Source organism: Marmota flaviventris, chromosome X (assembly GCF_047511675.1).
Source record: "Marmota flaviventris isolate mMarFla1 chromosome X, mMarFla1.hap1, whole genome shotgun sequence".
Lineage (NCBI taxonomy): Eukaryota > Metazoa > Chordata > Mammalia > Rodentia > Sciuridae > Marmota > Marmota flaviventris.
In genome coordinates, this window is record NC_092518.1 from 101266635 (window position 1) to 101292431 (window position 25797).

The following is a 25797-nucleotide window of genomic DNA, read 5'->3' on the forward strand; positions in this document are numbered from 1 at the left end:
CACCTGTATATAGTTACTGCTTACTTAGTCCATTCAAATTAGTATGGACAGCTCTCAGTCTGACCATTTCACCTCTGAACATTCCAGCATTAACATAGGCACTTTGCCGTGGCTCACATACAAATCACAACATCAGGTGAATTTTCTAAAAATTATAGAAAAAGCCAAATAAGTTCTTTAACTTTCACACCCTAGCTACCTTGACCAAAAAGGAAAATTAAGAAGCTTTTGGGATTTCATGGATTCTATAATTCCTTTTTCAAGTAGACCAAGAACTTAAGAAGGGCAAATGTAAGAAATGCGTATAAAGCCAACCAATGACTGGCAGGTATTCTTTCATAAAGAAAAATAGTTAATTCACCATGAAGGAAAATGTTTAGTGATTTCCCAGCTGTTAGAATTGTTTAATAATTACTCTTATAGTAAAGTGTGAAATTAATTGTTTCTAAATAACATATGCAGAATGCAGAAAGGGTAGGTTGTCAAGCAGAACTGTGTAGATTTGTATTATTTCTTGTGGCAGACTGCTAGCAGATTACCAATCCCATTTCCTTTCATTTCTGGGCACACAGCCGATATTTTCCAGTTCCCTTTGTATGTATGTATGTATATATATATATATATATATATATATATATATATATATATAGCCACAGAACTGTTGGCCAGTGGGATGTGGGTAGAAGTGATTTATGCCTCTTTCTGACTGACCATTACATCCCTCACACCTTCACTACTACTCAATCGTTCTTCTGCTAAGTGAACGGAGAGGACTCTGCAAACATAGATGGGAAGACCACAGGATAGAAAGAACCTTTGCTGCTTTGAATAGAGCCACCTGATCAGGAGTACCTACATTAGGCTGTTTTGGGATCATTAGTCTGTCCTGTGCAGTCTCCATTTTTAGGCAGGTGTTAGCTATGTGTAAATGGCTATATCCACTCTGACTTTAAGCAGACAACTGAAATCACTGAACCAGCTGATCACACTTAAGAGAAGTCTTGTCCAAGGGGATCTTTCAAATTTATACCAGGTTCTCCCAACATTGAAAAGTACCACTGATGGGAAAATTGTTTCCTTAATCATGTTTAACTCAAGTGGAGGTGTTGTTATCTGGGTTGCTAATTGTCCACTAGTGAAGCAATATGATGGCTCTCTAGTTGTTTTGCAATGTCCCTAAATTTTTGTTTCAGATTTACATCTGATAATTTGCACATAAAGTAGGAGATATCACAATATGTTCCTACATAATTATCAAATAATCTTCTACAAAAACATTTTTTCCTTTAGTATCCTAGGTCAAGAAAAAATCTCCAAGGTCATTTTACACAGTCTCTTCTCAGGAGGCAAGAGGGATCTTCTTTTTTAAAAACTTATTTTGATTTTTTTAGTTGTTGATGAACCTTTGTTTTATTTATTTATATGTGGTGCTGAGAATCGAACCCAGTGCCTCACACATGCTAGGCAAGCACTCTGCCACTGAGCCACAAACCCAGTCCACAAGATAAGATCTTCTTGAGCACCAGGGAAACTGACCTCAGAAACAAGTGATTTTAAACTGGGCATGGGGGTATGCTCCTCTAATCCCAGCTACTTGAGCTGAGACAAAAGGATTATTTGAGCCCAGGAGTTTGAGACCAGCTGGGCAACACAACAAGAGCCCATCTTAAATAGAAAAAAGAAATGTAACATTTCTTATAAGGTAGCTACGCCTGGCAGTTCTGTGGAGATGAAGAGTCAATTAATATATTCCACAAACTAAATCCTTGAAGACAACCAGCAATAATTATCACCAATGAGGTTAAACATGGTCAAGCACTTTCTTCCTTGAATAAAATTTATAAATATTCACTCATCCAAACTGCTTAATGTTCTACATTCTGATTACTTGAGTCTTGCCAAAAAAAGACACTTAATAAAAGAAAGTCAACTCAGGCAATAATAGGATGCCTCAGACCCAAATGACATTAAATGTTTTTATTGAACAGAAAAAAGATAAAACATGGAAGTTGAATTCTTTGAGCAAAAGCAGCTCTCCAGGTGAAGCTGCTATACTTTGTGCTAAATAACCTTATGAATTGAGAGTATACAGAATACACAGAATATGTAAGTTACCTCAACAGCAAAGGAGAAGGAGGAGAATACAATTTTTAAGATAAAATTGGGTCAAGTGACAACTTTAGTTGCTCAAAATTTCTAGCCCTTATCCACCTAAATTCATATGGTTCTACACATGTGTATTCAGTATGTGCACACTGAATTCCCATTTTAATGGAAGCTGCTTTTAAAAGATTTTTTAAAATTTCATATTTATTTGATGTGACACTCAATGTTTAGAAATCCATATCCAAGTATGTGTGTATGCATTTGCGCACACTTTAAAAACCCCAAACCTTTTTTTATAAGTAGAGGGGTCATGCTTTTTTAAAGTTAACATTGGTGAATTTCAGTTATTTCTCCTGTGTGTCTAAGAAACTTTATATGTTCTCAATGCACCCACACAGTCAGGTGGGTTGACAGATACATCAAAAATACTTCATGAAAAGAGGGAGGTAGCTCATGCGAGTTGGCAACCTTTTGTGTATTGTTTCCTGCTAGAGCAGGCTGCCTCCCTTTGACATCTTACAGTCAAAGATGAAAGGAAAACTTTTTACTTTGAAGCCTAGTAAGCACAGTTGTACATTTACTATAATCCACCTTCAAATTGGCTTATAATGTAAGATGACAAATACCTTACACCCAGTACACAGCATTAAAAAGTACTGAAGAAACAGTTCATAGACAATACTTTTTTTCATATGTTAAACAGCTTCTATGGGATACATTTCCAGGATGGTTTTGTTACCACTTTATAAACATTCTAGGCCAAACAAACAGCACAAATAACATCAATGTTGTCTTTTTTCCAATATCAGTATCAATTACTGGAGGCTAATCCTAACAGATATACTACTTAAGGGGAGAAAAAGAAGAGAATCATGACACATTGCAAAGATAGGACTACAGCATCTTAGTTGTAGGGATGATCTTAAGGTGCAGAAAGAGGGGACTCTCTAGAAGGTGATGGTGTGGTTTCTTCAGGTGGAAAAACTGTGAGTGTACAAGCTCGAATACCACCAAGGGATTCTGGGAGATCAAAAACTTTATGCCATTCATCTTTGTCTGGATCATATTTCTGCACTATCTCTACCATACAACGATTATTCCAAGAATACCCACCAACTACATAGATTTTGTTTTCAAAGACAGCAACCCCAACATCACTCTGCCCTCTTAACATGGCAGCAATTGGGGTCCACTGGTCAAGGATAGGTGAATAGTATTCACAGCTTAGGACATCATCATAATCACTGGTTCCTCTGAAATGATTGCCGCCAATGACATAGAGCCTTTCTCCCACTGTACACATGCAATGCAGACCTCGGACAGTGGTCATTGGTGCCTTCTGGATCCATTTGTCAGTATCAGGGTCAAAGCACATGAGCTCCTTTTGGAAAGTGTCATGAGTAATTCCTCCTAAAGAATGAGAATAATAGACATGAGGTAAAGAGATCATAAAAATGGAAAAGTAAAGGCTAGTATAGATAATCAACTTTTAGCTATGTTTTGTGGCATAGTATAGTTTATCAATAGTGTTTTTATAAATATTTGCTCTCTATAAATACTCTTTAGGTTAAAAATAAAGAAAATACGACTTTCATCTTCTTATAGAATGAAAAAAAGCTTATATTGCTGCAATGACTTTGTTAAATTAGGGACCCATCATACATAAGAGGCTTTATCAAGTAAAATATATATTTTGGCGACTATTACAGTTGGGTTTGCAGTAAATGGAAACTACATTCACTCCTTACTGCTTTTTAGTGGGCACCCTCTGGTGCTCAGCACTGGGCTATAAGAGCACTTTAAATTCCAGGTGCCCATTTCCTCTCTTGCAAAATAAGAATATCCACCACAGTTTTCTCATTAGGATTGGGACTATGAAATGAGATATTTATAAAAATGCTTTTAAAAAGTTGGAAGTCTTATGCAAATAATGTACAAGCTTATAAGAATATACAGAATTGTTTGTTTTTGTGGAGTTTTTAGTAGACGGAATGAGTAATGCCATCTGCTATTGGAAAATATATTTAAAAAGTTAAAGAACTGGAATGCTGAATCTATGTAGAAATTTATTTCTGCAGCATTTTGCTGCTCATCTATTAAGTCCATATCATCTAAAAAGTATATATTCTTATATCACACATAAATCAGTCTGTACAATGAATATGAACATATCAGACTGTATCTTTTTTCAGACAAAGCTAATCTTTAACCATATCATTCAAAACTCTACTATCAAGTAGCCAAATGGCAATCATTATTTGCTGTTGCTTTATAGTATTATTCTATGCTTTAAAGAATTCCCAGAAAGCAAAATAGTATTCATTGGTTTGAAAATCAGCTTGCTTCCTTTCCTACCCTTGATTTGGAAGGTCATTTCTGCAATATTTCCCAGTTATGCTAAAGCACCACTAAAACAATTCAGGTGTCATTTTTCCCCCCAGGGGATTTGGAGCTCTCATTATAATGGAATAGCAGCAACACACATAAAATAGGTAGATGGTATAAATCATTGACTAGTGGAGCATATGATTTCCTGGATGGCTCTTTCAATATAAGACATCCTATAGTTGCTCATGAATTTAACACCAGAAACCTGCCAATCACACACTACAGTCCTTTCTCTGATCCTTCTTGATTACAGATTTCATAAGGCAGTGTTCAGACCACAAACAATCCCTTAATTCCTTTGTTCTCTAATAATGCAATTGCTGGATTAGCACTGCCAGGCCTTCCAATAAGGTAAAAAAAATGTCATAGGCAGACTGTATGAGTGCCAAATGATAAGAACCTGCCTAACAAAATTATATGTCAATATCAGTGGTGATCATTACATTAAGCAAGGTTTTTTTTTTCCTAAATGCTATAGAAGGATGATTTGAACATCAACAATTTGAGAGTGAGTTATTATTGGAACACTGAATAAAGAGTAGCCATTTCAAATTTTTAATAGAAAATATCTCTGCATGTGCCTGAAATACAGATACTTAGCACAGAATTATTCCTGTAATGATACCATAGGAGAACTGCATTACAATGCCAAGGAAAAAAGAAATGTATTTACTAAAGATTACACCAAAATACTGAACATTATGCATTATTATGCATGTTTAATGCATAGTAGAGTTTATGTTATATAATTATATATTTCCTCACATAGTTCAGCTAAATTTTAAATAAAATGAATTAGTTGGTGCTATATGTGAATAGTGTTTATTATAATACAGGGTATGGGAACTGGAAAATAAACTGGAGAATCTGAATGCTTTCCAATTTCTTCTAAGCTACACATTTATAACAAGATTGGTTTGCTGCTAGTCTTACAAACTTATAGAATGCCTGAAGCATGTTTACGCAAATGTACATACAATAATACCTTCTTAAGCCAACATTAATTTATATTTTGATTATCCATTTTCTGAATTATTACTATCAGTATATACAAAGAAGATCATATAGTTAAAAGTACACATATATTGTGTTCACATGACATTTTTTTACCTGAAATATACATCACTCCTCCATACACAGTTCCAGCATGTCCATAGTGAGGCTCACTCATTTTGGCAACATAGGTCCATTCATTTGTTCTTGGATTATAACATTCTACCGTAGCTATTTTAAAAATTCAAAGAAAATAACGTGACTTTCAATCTCAAATTTAGCAATTTTTTTCTTTAGGCATAAAAATAATTATATATACATATCTGAGACACATATATGTGAGATCCATGGGGGCTCTTATAACAATTATTGAGATTATATTAATATGAACCATTAATAAAGTATTACATTAGACTAGATTATATAAGAGTCTAATATATTTCTGTCATTGCAGAAATAGCTAAGATTTCTTTTCCTTGGGAATCTGGTTACATCTTTACAATTTGACATTTCTTGAATTTCTTTGCTATGAAAATATGAGAAGAAAACATGAAAAATATCACAAGGAAGAACACCTCAATCATGGGTCCCCCTATTGACATACCATATAGAAACAAATATAAATATATATATGAAGCAAAGTTATAAACTTAGAGTGAAAGTACATGTACTGTCTGGTTTACGTCCTAAAGCCTATTGTTTTATTTCATACTCAGACTACAAAATACAATGACAATAATTTTTCCACATGTCATAGCAATCAGTACCTCTCTTAACCTGAAGATGATTGGTGGTATAAAATGAAGTTAAGACCTTAATTAAAGGTACTTCTTATCAGCAATAAATTTATCATCTTTAAATAAATCATTTTGGAGGAGTGACCTCAACTTTCTTAAATATCTTTCAATCAGTCTGTTATAACCTCAAGATCAGAACAATGACATTCCAGGCAGATGAAAAACGTAATCATTTTTTAAAACGCAGAAAGAAATAGGGCTGCTATGGGGTCTGTGGTCAAAAGCATAAGTCTAGATTGACTCTAAATGTTCACATTATTTATTGTGGACACTGCCAAATGTTAATACTATTTCTTGTCTTCCTCAACCCTGTTTTTTTTTTTTCTTGCTAATAGAACCATGACACTACTCATGGAATCACTGCACCAAGTCCCCAAAGTAAATATAATTTTGAAGGTTCCCCTAAAGCTTTGGTCAGCCAGATGATATATTTCTACAGGGTAACACGTAAACAGAAGCATACTGAACATGGCTATTTGATCAAGTCACTGGAATAAGGTCTAGCTACTTAAAGCCAAATGCAATCCTAACAGAGAATCAACCTTTGAATAAGATTCTCTACTTACTAAGTACAGGTAAAAGGGAGGAAAAGACACACACACGCAAACACACACACACAAATTATTTTTCTGTTGCATCCACTAATTTCATTTCTTCATCAAATTAATTTAATGCAAATTAATTTTTCTCCTACAATCAAACCTATATTTTACCACTTTTCATATGCCTTTACTGCTTTTCTGCTTACTATAGGTTTAAATTTTCAGTCTTATTTCAAAGAGTTTTACTATTTTCATCTCATCTTAATCTGCTCTCTTGCTGGTTTTGTTCATTATTTCAGGCCTGGATCCTTACCAACACTATTTCTTCTAAATCCTTCTATCAAATAGCAGGATCCTATAAATCTTTCCTCAAAATAAAGGCTACTTTCACAATTAATAACCAGTTAAACTGCCAGAAGCTCCAATTTTTTTTTTTTTTTACTATTTCCAGGCACTGAATGTCTTTTTAGGTTTTATTTTATTTTTAATTGACATATAATAATTGTACATATTTATGGGGCACAGTGTGATGTTTTGATATATGAATACATTTAGATGTTTGTATATTATTATTATGTAATGATCAAATCAGGGTAATTAACATATCTGTCACCTCAAACATTTATTATTTCTTTGTAGTAAGATGTCTTTTTAAATATTCATTTCCATTTGCCTTTAGCATGACTTTCGCATAACTAATAAGCAAATCCTACTGAATGAACATTATTATCTCTTCTCTTCTTCTTCTTCTTCTTCTTCTTCTTCTTCTTCTTCTTCTTCTTCTTCTTCTTCTCTCTCTCTCTCTCTCTCTCTCTCTCCATTTTAACAGGGGACCTAGCATATTGATTGGTGTGTGGCATTAGCAAAGTAATTAATGGTAGAATTTTCTATGATAAAGCAATCTAATTACACATAACAGAAAAAAAAAATTAAAAGACTTCCAGAGATCGTTTTCTCCATCTACTTGAAGTCAAAGACAGGTTTGACTACAGTTGTAAGTTTTTCTTAATGCACAACTCTGCCTTGAACTTTGAAATTTCTAAATCATAACTGTCCTTTTCCATGTCTAATTCAAATGGTCTTGGGATGAATTCCATTAGGCTCCTCTTTTTCTTTCTATGGTGGAATTAGAAAAAAAATGGGGGTGGGGGGTACTGGGGATTGAACTCAGGGGCACTCGACCATCAAGCCACATCCCCAGGCCTATTTTGTGTATATTTAGAGACAGGGTCTCACTGAGTTGCTTAGTGCCTCTTTTTTTGCTGAGGCTGGCTTTGAACTCAAGAACCTGTCTCAGCTTCCGGAGCCACTGGGATTACAGGCATGTGCCACCATGCCCAGTAGAGTTAGAAACAGTTAATCACTCTTAATTGTTGTTAATATTTTCTGATGTAAAAAGACAATGATATTTTTCTGTCACTGAATTATATTTTTTTCCTAATAAGGTTCATAAGAATCCATCTAGAAGACTTTCTCACACAGAAGCCTCTAAGTGCAGGATGGATATTAACCACCAATAACACAATAACTATAAAATAGTTCATCATCCCTAAACTTTTCTTCTTCCATTTAATAATCTGTCTTCTTCAGCTTTTCTAGTCCTTCAGTCTTTTTGTTAGCCTTTAGATTTTCTCTATACAAAATTGCTGTTATTAGTAAAATCAATAATACTTAGTTGAAAAAGAAATGCATCTAATTAAAAAGAAGAAAACATGCTCCTGTTTCTATCTTCCATAATTACAAAACAGTCAGATACCGATTGATGCCAATAACTTTTATGGGAAGAGCAGGTAAGGGATGATACAGAGCAATGATTTGGAGCCCCAAAGCGATGGCTCTATCATAACCTATGAGAGTTGGGAATGATAAGGGGGCAACCAGAAATTTCTAGAGCATGGGTCAACAAACTTCAGCCTGTGGGCCAAATTTTTGTATGGCCCACAAGATAACACTATAAATGCTTTTACATTTTTAAAGTATTGAATAAGAATTGAAAGACTATTTGAAACATACAAAAATATATGAAATTCAAATTTCATTGGTCATAAATCATGCTACTTTGAACCTAGCCTCACCCATTTGCACTATAATAGCGGAATTGAGTGGCAGATTTTGACTCACAAAAACAAAAATAAACACTTCTTGGACCTTTACAGAAGTTTAATGACCACTAATCTAGATATTTGATTTCAGGAGTCTAGGGACCTGGTGTGTGAGTGAGAGAACCTCACCATTTTAAGAATTACACTCAGTTTGGTTATTTCATATTTATCAGGGGTCCTTATTTTCTCAGATGATTCCACTGGGGTCCCGAATTGGACCCAAAAGATGATGTGAAACTTACTTGTTCTTTAAGATTTGACCTGAATAAAATAATTTGTACTCTAAAGGCTCCCATTGAGCACGGATGGTCTTTAAAATCCTAGGGTGCTGCTTAGTGTTCAGGAAAAGCCCAGATCCATTAAAGAATATGGAGGCATTTTGCACATTTTAGTAATTTTATTGTACATTTATTTGAGAAATCAAACATGTTTTCTATAAGTTATTTTATTACTTGAAAGCTTGACTTATTAATATTTAACTGAATGAAAGATATCACAGCTGTCATATTCTTCTTCAATATAAAAAACCTCAATGGAAGATCAATTTCTCACATGACATAATTTTGAAAGATGCTAGAAATAACTGAATCCTTTTTCACTTAAGTGACAGCTCCTGTAAGTTTCCCCTAGTTTCCAATTGTAACTAATGTCAGGGAAAGCAATATTTCCAAAGGATTGTATTTCAGCAATAAGCCAGGCCTGCAGACATACTGCTAGTCTTTCTTTGATGTACTATGGACTTAGCTTTTCTTTAGGTCCATACAATCCACAAAAATGATTTTAATAAGCCAAATATATTACAATGATCAAAAATATTTTACAAATTTTCCAGTTTTCTTTTTATAAATACACAAAGAAAATGGTTATTTGTACATGGAAAATAAACGATGTACTGGTACTAATAAACTTGCTAAACTCTTAAATGACTTCTGTATCAGTCCCTTTTCTTGCTACCCATTTCCACCCCTTCTCCATTGACACAGGCATATGAATATGCCAATGTATTCAGTTGTAAGATAGAAATGCTCCTTTATTATACAAATAATTAATAAGATGTTAGTGGGTGTGGAGGGTGGATGCATTAAAAAAAAAAAACAGTGGCTGGGGAGGCTGAGGCAGAAGGATCAGAAGTTCAAAGCCAACATTCACAAAAACAAAACGCTAAGCAACTCAGTGAGACTCTTGTCTCTAATAAAAAAACAATAGGGCTGTGGATGTGGTTCAGTGGTCAAATGCCCCTGAATCCAATCTCTGGTACTCAGAAAAAATAACAACAACAACAAAAAAATCCAACAACCTATGGAGCAGAAGAAAAGTTTAAATACTCAGTCTCTGGCTTGAGAATTCTGAAATATAAACAAGAGTTTCTTTAGAACCAAAATCTACTATTCTGTAAAAACATTGGGATCAGGAAAACTGAAAAGGGCAACTGAACATTTTTTTCTTATTTATAAAAAGAGATTATTTTCAATGGGTAGATTCCAGAAGAACTTGTTGATATTATTTACTATGAACAGAGGTAATCAGGAAAAATTACATCACATTTGGTTACCTTGATAATACAGAATATGAAAAAAATAATGGGTCCCACTTAAATATAATATAGGAGAAAGTCAAAGGGAGTATAGGAGGTGGCCTGGGGAGCAGGGAATGTTCTTATTTAAGTAATGATGTTTTAAGTAATGATGTTTTTTGAGGGGTGGGAGCTGAACCGGGGATTGAACTCAGGGTACTCAACCACTGAGCCACATCCCCAGCCCTATTTTATATTTTATTTAGAGACAGCATCTCACTGAGTAGCTTAGCACCTTGCTTTCCCTGAGGCTGGCTTTGAACTCATGATCCTCCTGCCTCAGCCTCCCAAGCCACTGGGATTACAGGTATGTGCCATTGCCCTGGGCTTAAGTAATGATTCTTTTTTACCTGAAGACTTTCTTGGAATTCTGACCTTCAATTTGAGTATACTTAAAAGTTAATCATGTAATTTTTAAAACAACTCCTAACATATTTTAACTTAAAATATTTAGTGTTTTAAGAGTGTATTTGCTGGATATGCTGGTTTTAAGGGAGGCAACCATTTTCTATAAATGTTTAGTTACTTAGATTACATATCATTTCAAATTGGATAAAATATCAAAAAAGATTAATTGGAGAGTTATTTCTTGGCATGGAGAGTTGGTATCTACATTACAATCAGATTGCAGTTTTGAAAATACAGTTTAGGAAACAAAATAAACATGAACCTATATCATCTAGAGGGGGATTTTTTTTTAAAGAAAGTCATCCTTAGGGTCAGTTTGGGAGATTTTATTTTTCAAGCCTAAATATAGTCAAATAGTTAATATTGATTTAGGAATAGCTCACAAGGGCATGATTTACTTGTTTCTTTTCACTCCGAAGACTATTTTCATCAGAGGTAGAGAGCTGGTATCTAAAAGTTGTGATCAAAGAAGACTGTGCATATGCCACCTGCACAGTGGGATAGTTTCTTTCCTATTCCTAGCTGGGTACAATGCGAGAGAAACACAAAGAGTACAGGGATGGGTCAGAAAAAGGGGGATGCTAACTTTTTAGCTTCATGTAAAGACTCTCTTTGGCCTGAAGATAATAAATCCCAGAAGTGTAAGGCTCCTAATTAATATTAGAAAGAATATATTGAAAACTTAGTTATTGCATATTAACATTGGTGATAACATTAAAAAACAAGCACGGATTTGAGGAGGAAAAAGAAGCTATTTCATTTGAGAATAGAAGTTTCAAAATAACCACTGACTGCCTGAGTTAATGACCTATAATTTATGAAATCTTAAAGAATTTCATATACTAATTGTATTTCTAAGAAACCACAAAACTGCATCTCCTGGATATTTTCACATACCATAAATTTACATAGTAAAATAACATGAAAATAATATGTATGGGTTGACTGAGGAGACCTGAAATGACAATTCTACACTCAAGTCACTAATGCCTCAAATGCTTTTAAAAGTCTGATTAATAAAGTATGTTGGGAAACATATGTACTTGGTGATCATGCCACCTAGTCCAAAAATCTAGAAAGTTTGGTCTTAGGAAAAAAAATATGGTAACAACAAGGGGGAAAACTGGGTGATAAAGATGAGTAACATTAAGAGCATGACACTAACAAGAAGGAGTTTTAAAAACAGGAAAGTATAGGAGCTGAGAGTAGTACTTTTCCCCAATACATAACATAGTCTCACCTCCATTCAACTACCTTTCATTTCTTAGAATACTGGGAAGAAAAGATTCTGAGAAGTACTCTGAATTTATCCAGAGCCAATGCCAACATATACAATATGTTGACCTTCCCCAGTATTATGGAGCCTGGAATATTGGCCAACTACAAGGACTCTACAACAGAAAGTCAAAGAAGGCAGGTAAAAAATAATAATAATCACAGATGTATGTCACAATATAAAATGAAGTCTTCCTGCCTTTCTTTCTAGACAAGCTATATTATCCCATTTGGTCTAAAATAAAAAAAAATATATATATACCTTTTAAGTTAAATTTATTTAGCCAAATTATTTTTATGTTCAAGTTTACTTATCAATAGTCTTAGACAGCAAATACCATTGAATAGCTTACTAGGTCAGTTTACAATGAAGGAAAACTGATATTTCAACAAGAAAATAATTTTTAAAACTAAAAGTCACACATCATAATACCATAAATAAACTTTAGATAATATTGAACTTCATACATTAATCTATAAAGAGCATTATCTTGCTATATAGCCTCTAATAGAGGACAAACTATGGAACGAGACAAACAACAAAAGTCAGTTCTCTGTAAAGAAGGATTTTAACCTATTCAGTAAAATATCCTAGTGGGCTTTTAAAACTAGAAAATGAGGAAACACCCCAAACTTCTGCTCAAGATTCTATTAGAATTTAAACTAATTGAATGCACTTCATAGTTGAATTTTCAAGATGAAAACTGGTACATCCTGCACAAATAAAATGTTCTGCAACATATTCATGTATTAAGAAGATAAAATTTGCACTCTGGCCAACTATATCTGTCCAGACAAGCTATACAGATGGTCTCTAATATTTAAAAAAAAATGTTTTAAAATGAAATCCTAGCTACATTTTGTCTATACTTGTCCTGAACTGTTTATTTTATGATTCAAAATGGATTTCTGGGTAAAAAAAGAAATTGGTCTCTATGCATAAAAGTAAATGTGTATACTTACGTAGTTCCCCAGCTGCATTTCGCCCACCGACCGCATACAGATATCCTTTGAGGGCACTTAGGTGGAAGAAGGTGCGCTTTTCATTTAAAGATGCAACTTGCATCCATTTATTGTATCGAGGATCAAATCTGAACACTGTATCGACTGCTGTTTTTCCTTTTGTGTCATAATTACTCTGTCCACCAACAACATAGAGGAAATTTCCAATGACGGCAATGCCATGCTGGTACCTTGGGGCATCCATGGGGGCTAGGGACTTCCACTCATGGGCCTTCTCATCATACATGCGCAATTCCTTACTGACAACCAGCTGCTGTCTCAGCACACCTCCTAGGGTAACCAAATGAGTGGTGTCAGACCGAATGGCAGTCCTGTCTGACTGCATAACTGGCTGCATGTATGGCATCATTTGGTAATTGCTGGCTTCCAAAAGCAAATTCACGCAAGTATTGTCAGTTCTCATGAAATCCACTGTTTGCACGTAATTAATGAGCTCCTGTGGTGTCATCAGTGGAAATCGTATGTTCTTCATTAATTTTGCAGCAAAGTCCATCCGAGGCTCTTCCAGGCGAAGCCAGCGACAGGTAGCCTTAAAGAGCTCAAGTTCAGTGCAATGCTTAAGGCTATTACTGGAAAGCACAAAGGCAAGACGCTCGAAAGGGAGTTTCAAGAACTCTCCGGTGCTCAGCAATGCAGGAAAATTCTTTAAGACAAAACTGTTAACGTATTTATCCACTTCGGTCAGATTGTAGGTGTTGGCAATCCGCCCAACTTCGACACAATTGTCTAACGTGACCTATTAAACCAATAAAAACAATTCAAACACGGCTACTTTCTTGACAGTCATCTCAAACAAATACCTGTTCTAGAATAAGAGTGAGTTATGCTTCTTACTGTTCATACAGATTCAAATAAAATTTTTATCTAAATGCATTATTCATATAAAAAGAATACGCAAATGACCTTTACCTAATTCAGTAGAAAGGTGATTAAGAGACAATGATCAGTGAGTAGATTACAAGTTAATCTAAGAAACAATGAGAAAACTTGACTGTGACCAAAATAGTTCCCTTTCCTCAAAAAGTACCACACCCCACACAGAAAAAAAAAGCACTAATAAAATCTTTGCTAGATGGAAATTTGGAAAAATTGAGAGTTATTAATTATGGTTCATGTCTATTCACTTCTCAGTCATAATTCTTAAAAGTACCACACAGCTAGCAGATCCACATACAGGAAAATTCCAATTCCTCAATATCCCTTTCATGTCAATAGGCATTTCTATCATTCATATTGGTTTCTTGAGGGCAGGAAGGATGTATCTATATCATTCATGCAGATTGGTTTGGGGTATATATTGCTTGTATCTGGGCAATGTATCTTTTCTTAGGCACTCTCTTACTCTCAGCATATTCTAGCTCTGTTTGGAGTTAAAATGAGCCCATAATGATGTCCCCAGCATACACTAAAACACACTATAAAGCAAAAGATCTGGCAAAAGAAAGAAGTTTAGAAGGATCCTTCCTCAGCAGGATCTCTTTTCAATGTCTAATCACTGTCAAAAGGAAAATTATATCAGCAAATATAATGCAAGAAAAATTCACATAAGCAAACCCACTATACAAATGTCAGTACATGTGTATGCAAGCACAGAGACAGGTCATAGACAAAGGACTCAAATGTGTACATGTGTATGTAGTTTTAATTTTTTCGGGGTGTGTGTTCAATAAGTCACACAAAATTCATCAGTGCATTGTTAACTTATTGTTAGCAAATGTTTTAGATGGTTAAAACCAACTAATCCTTCTACTGACATTTCATTTAAAAGTTGAAATGAAGCTAAAAGTAAAATAACAGTCTGCATAAAATAACAGTCCAGTTAGGATGTTACAGCACTCAAAGCTTTGAAATTAACTGGGTGTGGTGCTGCACACCTGTAATCCCAGTGGCTTGGAAGGTTGAGGCAGGAGGATCACAAGTTCAAAGCCAGCCTCAGCAAAAGCAAGGTGCTAAGCAACTCAGTGAGTACCTGTCTCTAAATAAAATACAAAATAGTGCTAGGGATGTGGCTCAGTGGTTGTGTGCCCCTGAGTTCAATCCCTGGTACCCCCCCTCAAAAAAAAAAAGCTCTGAAATTAACACAAATGGCTATTTTCCTAGATTTATTACTCAGAAAGTATTTGTACTCTTCTAAGCAACTGATTTGCTTTACAAACTTCTTCAAAATATCTGATTGCTTATTCTGCTGTACCATATATATAAAACTGCCTACAACATTACTGTAGCACACAAGAACTAGGAAAATAAGAAATTATGGGCCTCTAAAAATGCATTGCTTAACACTGTATCTATACTTTGGATTTCTAATATGAACAATAAAAGTTCATGTTCATTCACTTATGACTTGTGGATTCATGTCTGATAAAGTTTTAAGTTGTAGAAGTAGAATTAGAGATAACAATTGCCCAAATAACCCTAGGTAGTTAGGGGTAAGGGATCTACTTCTGAATCGTCATATTCTTCACAGAAGGAGTAAGTATTTTATAGTTCATTTACAACAGCTACCACAGAGTATATAGCAAAGATTAAAGTCTATGAATATCAACAATAACAATTAAATTTGCAATGATAGAAGGGATTAAAAGTGTAATGCCTATTAAATTAACACAGCAAATTACTAGAATCTTACTCATTGAAAAATGAGTCACATAAGAAAAATATGTACTAGAAAGTGAATTCTCAACAAGTGCATGTATTCAAAGGTAAAACATTAATCATAGAATATAGAGATTAAAAAAGCAAAGTCTAGAATAATGGATAAAGATATAGTGGACCAAAAATTATGGAAATGATAAATAATTCTGGAAAAATACTGGATTATTCTACCATGGTTCATTTTAACCCACTTCCAAGTCATTATTTTTATTTTTAACTGATACCTAAAAACAAAAAAATATACATATTAATGAGGTATCAAGTAATGTTTTAATACTAATCTACATTGCATAATGTTCACATTAGGTTAAACATATTTATCTCCTCAAAGGTTTAACATTTCTATGTGCTGAGAACTTTCAAAATCAGTAATGACTGACAAAATTGTCTCAACTAGCAAATCTCCAAAGAGATCAGATGGTATTAATAAATGAGTAGGTGCTGTAACATAATACAATGTATGTATGTAATAGACTACATTACACATTGAAAACATAAAATATGAAGCTTAAATATTATTTTCAAAATTTCTAAGTAGAAAGAATACTAATTTCGTCTGAATTCATCTAATTTCATCTGAAAACCTGGCCAAAATTCCAAAGGTACATTTGAAAACAAAGTTATAAGAGAAGTTAATCCAAATAATTATATTGGCATTTAAAAGGCTAGCACAGCAAAAAAAAAAAAAAGACAAAATTACTCAATCATCCCCAGTTACATCCCCAGTCTTTTTTATTTCGAGAAAGAATCTCACCAAGTTGCCAAGGCTGGCCTGGAAAGTACCATTCTTCTGCCTTAGCCTCCTAAATTGCTGGAATTTCAGGCATGAGCCACTATGCCCATCTTAAAAATATTTTAAATAAAGAGCATCACCAAGTCTAAAGCACTAAGGAATCTGTATTGTCTGATTAAATGTGTTTATATAAAAGGAAAATGGTTTCTTTGTCAACTTTATTCCATTTTGTTTATTCTGTATATTCAAATTGTAATATATCTAGTTCAATTACAAACATCCTGTATCAGCAAACTAATGTTAAAATATTAAATTGAGTTTATTTTGTGAGCTAGCCTGCTATCCTCCAAAATAGTAAGAGTGAAAATAGAAGATGCTAAAATTTCCAAATTCCACACAAATGACAAGTAAAAACCTTAACTCCAGCCTTTTTGTAAATCAGGGAATGACTGGAAAATATTTAGCATGTTGTAGTTATACAATGTCATAAGGATAAAAACAAATATAATTTTTAAAGTTATATGACTAAAGAAAGTCATTTTCACTTTTTTCCATTGTATATAAAAGTATTTTTAGTTTTGCAGAAATTTTTACATACTCTGCTTTATACCCTTAGTTGTCATCCTTTTCTATTCAATTCCTAGTCCTCTTTTCCAAAAACTATCAATAAAATAACACAGCAAGAACAAAATGCCAGATTCTATAAACTATAATACTAATTACCACCCTAAAAGAAACATTATTACTGCAATAGATGGCAAAGTTAGATAGGGGATTGGTTCCTCTAATGAGTCTGATGCTTTGTTATCAATAAGTGGCATTTCTTTTTTTACTTTATTAATATTTTTCATTGTAGATGGACATAACACCTTTGTTTGTTTTTTTTTATGTGGTGCTGAGGATCAAACCCCATGCCTCACATGTACCAGGCAAGCGCTCTACCACTGAGTTATAACCCCAACCCCAGATAACTGATATTTCTATCCTGAAGCTAAGAGTAACTTTATAATAATATTTAAAACCATCATATAAAATGCTTTCTGCATTGTCAATTTACATTTTATGTACCCTGCTCTTCTTCATTCACACAAATGATAAAGAATGATATAGAATAGAAATGTATTAAAAAGAAATTTTTCCTTCTAAAAGTTCAAATCCAAGTAGTGTTTTGGTTATATGAGCTATAAACTCACTACATCATTAAAAACATAAAGTATTTTTCCTCCAAAACATTTGATTTCAGAATACAATTTTAAAAATATAAGACCATTATATTTTTAAATTATCCATAATAACTTAGCTCATGGGAGAACTTAAAAAAAAAAACTTCCTTGTATAATATTTACAGTCTCTTGAAACATTCAGTTCTCCTAAGTAGAATACACACCCAAGGCTACTGTTTTTCCTATGGAAACTTGATTGCTAAGAAAGAAATGGGAAATAAATAGAGCAAAGTTGAACATATGCCTAACTAAGAAACACAATATATGAAAATATATAAATATATGAAAAATATATATATATATATACTTAAAGGAAAAGCTGAATTTCACATGTTCCTAAAACTAATAATCTTACTAAAGTTTCTAAAAAATTATCATAGATTCTAAGAGAGAAGATTCCCACTATAAAAGCATACGGTCATATCTTTGGCAAATATGATGAAGGATAGATAATTTATAATGATGCTAAGTAAAGAGGTGTCTCCTAAAATGTTCACAGGCAAGAAAGTCCTAAAACTAAAGGAGGCAGGGATAAACTACACCACAAGCAAGCTTTGCTAGGCAGAAGCCTCTTCTCCATTAGAAATGGGTTTTAGGATGTCTGCAGAGGATACTAGGAATCAAGAATATTATCCCTAAAATAATAAATATTAAGTGTTCACACAAATGAAATAGGTTAAGGAACCTCTAATTATTAGAAATTTGTCAATCTTACAGAATTACTGTGTTCTCATCTTTAAATAAAACTGCTTTGAAAAGTTTTCTATACCAAAATTCTTTTCTATTATTTTGACAATAATACATTAATTGTGCAAATTATATACATATACACACAGAGAGCACTTATAAATCCAGCCAATGGCTAATTTAATTGCACTACTGAAAGTTTGTTTTTGTAATGTTATATGTAATATATACATATATAAATGAGACATATATTTCATATATACATAATATCTATAGCATATTATCCAGTTCTGTCTTCTTCTTTCAGGTAAGGGGAATGATCACAACCAATATCTAAAGTTGTTAAGTATTAAGCTTCTGTACTCTTGTTAATGATTATTTCCAAAAAATCATGGCACTGCCCCTAGTTTGGCTCAGGATAACCAAGTATTCCTAAGACCAGTGTAAAACAACATTAATTAGTATAAAAGCATGAACTTTTAGATATTACTTCCAAATTAAGTATTGCAATTTAGACATTTTAAAAAATATTCAATAAAAGTTGAATGTAACTTGAAGTTGTTATAGATATTAGGTGACACAAAACAAGAGGCAAGCTACTTATTGCTTTTAAGGGAATTGACTTTGATAGAAGTAAAATAAATTCTTCTGGCTGTAAATTAACTCATTATGGTGCTTGTTTTAATTTTTATAACATTTTATTGGTATGTTTAGTTATACAGGGTAGTATGATTAATTATGCTATATTCATACTTAAATATAATTTGTTCAAGCTCATACCCTATTACCTTCCTTTTCCCTCCCTTCCTCCCTGCCCCTGATCTGCTTGCTCTACTCTGTTGATCACCCTTTTATTATTATTTTTAGTGCATTTTAATTATATATATGCATATGGGACTCATTATAGTATATTCGAATATATATGAACATAGCATAATGTTGTAAATTTCATTCCCTAGTTCTTCCTTATGCCTCCCTTCTCCCTCCTTCTTGATCCTCTTCCTCTATCTATTGGTCTCCCTTCTATTTTCATGAGATCCCTTTTATAATTCCCTTTTCCCCTCTATCTAGCTTCTACATGAGATTAAAATTTTACCTTTTATTTTCTGAATCTGGTTTATTTCACTTAGCATGATATTCTCCAGTTCTATGCAGTTACCAGCAAATGCCATAATTTCATTCTTCTTTATGACTGAATAAATTCCATTATGTGTGTGTGTGTGTTTGTGTATGTGTGATATAACATTTTCTTTATCTCATTTGTCAACTGAAAATTAATATAACCACTTTGGAAAGCATATATAGATTCCTCAAAAGAATTTGAATGGAACCACGATATGACTCAGCTATCCTACTCCTTGATTTTTATCCAAAAGAAGTAAAATAAGCAAGTTAAAATGAAATTTTGCACACAAACCCAGTAATGGTTGTAAGCAATAGCATAGGAGACTAACAAACTCCACTTGGAAGTCAAGATGATACACATCTACAATATTATATGCTGCCATAAAACCCTTAAAATAGCAATCAGTTTAAAATTTTATAGGTAATTATGAGACAGCATTCTGAGTACTGTAAAATGGGAACAAATATACAAAAAAACATATTTTCAAGAATGTAGTTAAATTAGCTATTGGTTTGACTTTATAAGTACCTTATTTTTAAATTTTTCCAACATTTAAATACTTTTATTTTTAATTGATACATTACATAATAGTTGTACAAATGTATGGGGTAAAATGTGAGCGCTCTCTCTCTCTCTCTCTCTCTCTCTCTCTCTCTCTCTCTCTCTCTCTATATATATATATATATATATATATATACACACATTATATAAAGATCAAATCAGGGTAATTTAGTTACAATACATCATCTCAAGCATTTATCAATTCTTTGTGGTGAGAGTATTCACAATTTTCTCATAGCAGATTTGAAATCTAAAATACATGGCTAATTATAGTCACCCTATTGTATAATAGACCACTAAACTTATTCTTCCTATCTGACCTTATTTTTGTACCCATTAACCAACCTCTCCCTATATCACACCTCCCACACCCCTATCCTTCTGGACCTCTAGCAAACTCTATTCTACTCTTTTTTATTGTATATTTTTAATTATACATGACAGAAGAATCCATTTTGATATAATTATATAAGCATGGAATATATCTTATTCTAGTTAGGATCTCATTCTGCCTATTCTACTCTTATATGAGGTAAACTTTTCTAGCTTCCACATGAGTGAAAACAGATGTTACTAGTCTTTCTGTGCTTAGCTTATCTCATCTAAAACAATGTCCTCCAGGCTTATCCATGATAGAATTTCATTCTTTTTAAAAGGCTGAATAATATTACATTGTGTCTGTATATACCACTATGTCCCTTCATCAATTGATGGAGAAGGCCTGTATGATTAATAAAATAATTAAGCACATGCTCTCTTGAAACTTAGTGTTTTAAAGAAGATTGCATGTTCAAAAATGTTGTTTTTAAAAGCCAAATGGCAATCATTTACCAATATTAAAATTTATATTAGTTAAAACCAATTATAAAAAGCATGCTATCCATAAATAAATAATTCAGAAAATATATAAAAAATGACTACTGCTATAATTCTTAATCATAAAAGCTAGCTCTAGGTGTTCTGGAATCTTGGCAATATTTCTGCATAGCCCAGGCATTTAGTTTCACAAAATCAAATTTAAGGATCTCAACTAAAATAAAACACTATCTTGAGAAACTGGGTGACTGCTAAGTACTCCACTGATTGGTCATTAAAAAGGCTAAACACAATTCAGTAGTTAATATGTTCCTAAGAGACCAAGACTTGTATCTTTACAGTCTGCACATAAATTTAGTTCTAGATCTTAACTCCTATACTAAAAGAAGGGAAAAATATTTTAACAAACTTCTAGCAGCTCAGATTACATTTCCATAGGATTCCATTAAAGACTATTGTGCAAAATCATTAAGATGAATAGAACCAAATTAAGGTATGTAACATTATCAAACAGGCTAAGGTATATCTTTATTGAACACTTAGTATTCCATGTTATTTGATTACACTGAAAGTTTTTGTTAAATGACAGTATTTAGTAAAAATGTAGTTGTTTTAATCTAATCTTGTTTCTAGACCACATACTATGTGACACCATTCTATTGGCAAATTGCACATATCTACACTCTAAACAGGCTACAATTGGAATCTACCAAAAAAGTCTGAAAATATCTTACCCCAGATATGAGAAATACTTTACAGAAGTCCAAAACTGGCAGAATTTGTAGAAAGCTGGCAGCTTCCAGTGTGTCTTGAAGGTTGTCCATATTAAGAGAAAGCTTTGCAGTATAAATGAAATCAATAATTTTCCTTAGACCAACTTTGCTCACACCATGAAGCTTAATGCACATTAAATCTTGTTCTTTCATTCCACCTTAAATATAAAAAAAGACATTCAATTAAATGAAGGTGGATAATTAAGGTCAAACTCACTTCTGCTGCTAATTAGATGCAATACAATCAAGGAAAAGTCTTTTCTGTATAAGCATTCATACCAGAATCGGGCTTTTGCACATTTTACAATTAAAAGAGAGTGCTTAAAGAAGCTCATCTCTATACTAATGGAGGTAATATATGATGCAAGTACTTCTAAAATGTTCTCCTATCACCTCCTATCTTTTGATGGATCAAAGATTATATTAGTCAGACATAGAGCCTCTAATGACCCATTCAGATACAAAAAGGAAAAGCTGTGAAACAAAGATGGATGTATGAAAAAGTGCATCACCCAAACCATACATGCTTTCATGCACAGCTGTATAGCACCACTCACGATCACACATACTGGTGATTATTCCCTATGAAAGTAATAACTGAATAAATAACTGAATTTCAAATTAGAAATAAAAAGACTTAAACACAAATTTTCCATATTGTTTTAATGTGGATGCAGAGTTTAAAAAGGCAAGCTACCTGTGAACATAGCCTTGAAGTAGTCACTAGCAGATGCCATCATGACTCTATGCACAGGGAAAGCATCATCTGTATCACCTGGCATCAGGGTCACATCACAAAGCAATCCTTCAAGTCGAAGCTGGTCAAATCCCTGTAACGAGAATATAACTTGAGCCACTAATGAATGGTTAGGGTTAGAAAGCTCCAGGCTAAAATTCTATTTATATATTCATGTGGAACAACATATTTCAAAAATAGAGCCAAAAGAATAATTACTCCAGAGAAGAAAAAAAAAATCAAACAGCTTTCTTGATATGTAGAAATGTATATATTATTTCACTGTATGAAAAAGATAAAGTTTTAGGGCTATTTAGATTAAGAACAAATAGGGAAAGTACATAAATTCAATTATTTACACAAACATGAGATTCTACCTTGTTTTGGAAAAATAAATCATGTAGTCTTCTGTTTTCCTGTCCAAAGAGTAAGAGTATTAGACTAGACAACACTCCTTTCCATAATAATATATTAATAGCCCTATTATAGGACTTTAATGAAAGATTTTGGGGTTTGTTTTTTGAGAGAAAAAGGAGAGACTATCTGCATTAAATGCAAGATAGGAGTACTTTCTACAAATCAGATAGTTCTCTCTCTTTGAGAACTAAGGACTTTGCTATAAAAATTCCAATACTTGGTACATTGCCGCTGCTTGACCAATTATCTTTCAATTTGAAATTTAGTTATCTTTGGTAAAAGGAGGCCAGGAAGCCCCAACATAATTCTTAATTGTCCCCAAATGCTTAAAGGTTTAGCAGAGAATTAACATGATAGCACCCATAGTTTGGAAGAGAGACAGGGTTCTGATAATAAGAAGAATCTTTCACCTATACCACTTATGATTCCAACCAATAGCAAATAGGCAATTGTTCCTTTGTCCCTTTGGGGAGAATGAAACACTTTTAAGATTATAAAAGTATGATTCTACAATGTATACATATTTTACAACGTCATGTGGTACACAGTGAATATATACAATTTTTTCAATTAAAAATAATAAGGTCAAAGAGATTATAGCAGGCTTGCAAAATGCATCAGAAAGAGGCAACATACAATTTAAAATGAGGCCAAAAGTATGAATATTTTGGCAAGATTGAGTATGTAGATTCAAATATAGAAATATTTCATTATTAAAAAATTTGGAAGATAGAGATACAATAATATAATACAACAACAAGAACCAACATAAAGGATTAATGAATCAACTTCATATTTTAATGACCACAAATAAAAATTTCTTTAAATAAAGTTATGAGTCACAGATTTAAGAAGCAAAAGACATAACATACTAAGAACACATTTTTAAAAATATTGATTCTACACATATGTATAATATAATTCTTAGTCTAAACTTCTCATTATAATTTAAAAATTACATTTTAAAGTAAACACTTGAATCTAAAGAACTGGAACTTCAAAGAAGTTATCTGATCCAGTTACCTTTCCTCTAGGAAGAGAGAAATAGTCCTAATATATATATATATATATATATATATATATATATATACACACACACACACACACACACACACACACACACACACACTTTAGAACAGGATTATGTATCATATTTGTCTTGCTCCAAGAATGAATGACCTATGCTTTTGTTAACAAATATAATATCTTTCAAAAATGTGCCTTTTACTTTGTAAACACAAACATATACTCCACAACCCCTGCTTTCTCTATTACCCTGTTATTCAGAAAAGGAGAAGGAAGAGAACAATAACTCATCTTGGAAAAGAAACATCAATTTTGGGGGAATATTCTCATGCTGAAGGTAAAAAGTAACTCTTTTAAGATTCATATATGAAATCTAAAGTGTAATGAGTTTACAAGAATCACCTTCCAAATGCATGAGCATCAGGAAGTACTGAATGAGTACACTGCAGTGGGGGATGACAGTTAAGCAACTAAGAAGTCCCTCAGCTGGAAGAGTTTAGGGACTAGCATCTTTGAATTCAACAAACAAACCAACTTTTATCCAGAAGCCATCACTTGGTACTGGGTAGAACTTGCACTTTGTCGACAAGTTAACTAGGAAGTAGAAATTTATTTGTGATACCTCTCTCAATAATAAAATGAACTATGCTCAAGGTGCTTATTTGTGTAGATGGTAAAGGAAAAGTGTGAGAGAAAAGAAACCTAGCCAGAGTTTACTAAGAAAAGGTGGACTCCAAAGAATGCAGATTTTTTTTAATTCCCTCAAATAAATTTCAGGTTAACATTTTTAAATATATGCTTTTAAAAGTCAAAATACAAAAAAAAAATATATGTTTAAAATTAAAAGCAAAGCTCAAGTGGGAGACCATATACATGGCTGTGGATTTTAAAATTCACTTGAGCAGATAATACGGGCAAACTGCTACCTCTCTGGAATCTTCTTCTTAGAGGCTGCAAAGTATTCTATAATGGGGACACACCATAAATTACTCATAAATTACTCTGATTGAACACTTGGACTGTGTCTTAACTTTTGAAATTGTAAGCAATGCTGCAGTACACACACACAAACACACACACACTTCTGAAAGTATATTTGTTGGAGATATTCTCAGAAATGGAGTTGTTTGCTAGAAAACATATGTATTTTTAACATTTTGATAGCTCATGTTAAGTTAAAAGATTTGATTTTTGTTGGGAGAAATATACCCTGGGTACTAGCAAAAAGGAGATGTCAAGATATCAGTAAGATGAGACTAAGTACTGTGTGTCTTCTTCCCTTATTTTCATTCATCAAATAATTTTTTTAATCTCCTCTAAAGCAAATGTAATCTTTGAGAAAATTCAAGCCCCATTTATTCAAAAGCAATGATTATATCCAGTTGGTTGTTTCCTACCATTAAAACAAAACCAAAAAATCTTCTTGGCTCATTTGCTAGCTCTACTGCCTTTTAAATATTCCTACAAATATATAACATTTAGAATTGAGTAACATGAAAGGCTCCATTCCTACTATTTATTATTTCTTCTCTTTTCTTTGAAAAAAAGGTATGGCTAATTCTTCTTGTATCATTAACTGTATCATTTCTTATTTTGTCCACATTACATTAAAATTGTACATGGAGACACAATCCTCAAAATCTGGATAACTCAGATCAGATATGACATCAAAAGCCTTTACCCTCTTCACAAATTTGGTCATTTGTATCCTTTTACACTATTATAAAAAAATGTTCTACCCTTTCTCAGTATAATCTGCTGTCCCAGAAGAAAAGAAACTGACATGCCTCAAAAATTTTCATCACATTTTAAGTGTTTCCTATTCTAAGCTTAATTT

The 25797-nt window shown here is 33.0% G+C and overlaps 1 protein-coding gene across 2 annotated transcripts in view; it reads right to left on the bottom strand.

Annotated features, from left to right (window-relative positions):
- Positions 1-1962: 1962 nt before the first annotated feature.
- Klhl13 (kelch like family member 13) overlaps positions 1963-25797 on the bottom strand; it is a 195504-nt gene continuing 171669 nt past the window's right edge. For both annotated transcript variants that reach the window (XM_027932679.2, XM_071606845.1), the window contains 5 exons: positions 22479-22611; positions 21743-21939; positions 13148-13943; positions 5605-5718; positions 1963-3516 (listed from right to left, as the gene is read on the bottom strand). In XM_027932679.2, the coding sequence (XP_027788480.1) occupies positions 3029-3516; positions 5605-5718; positions 13148-13943; positions 21743-21939; positions 22479-22611 (1728 nt within the window). In that variant the 3' untranslated portion in view covers positions 1963-3028. The remainder of the gene's footprint in view (positions 3517-5604; positions 5719-13147; positions 13944-21742; positions 21940-22478; positions 22612-25797) is intronic.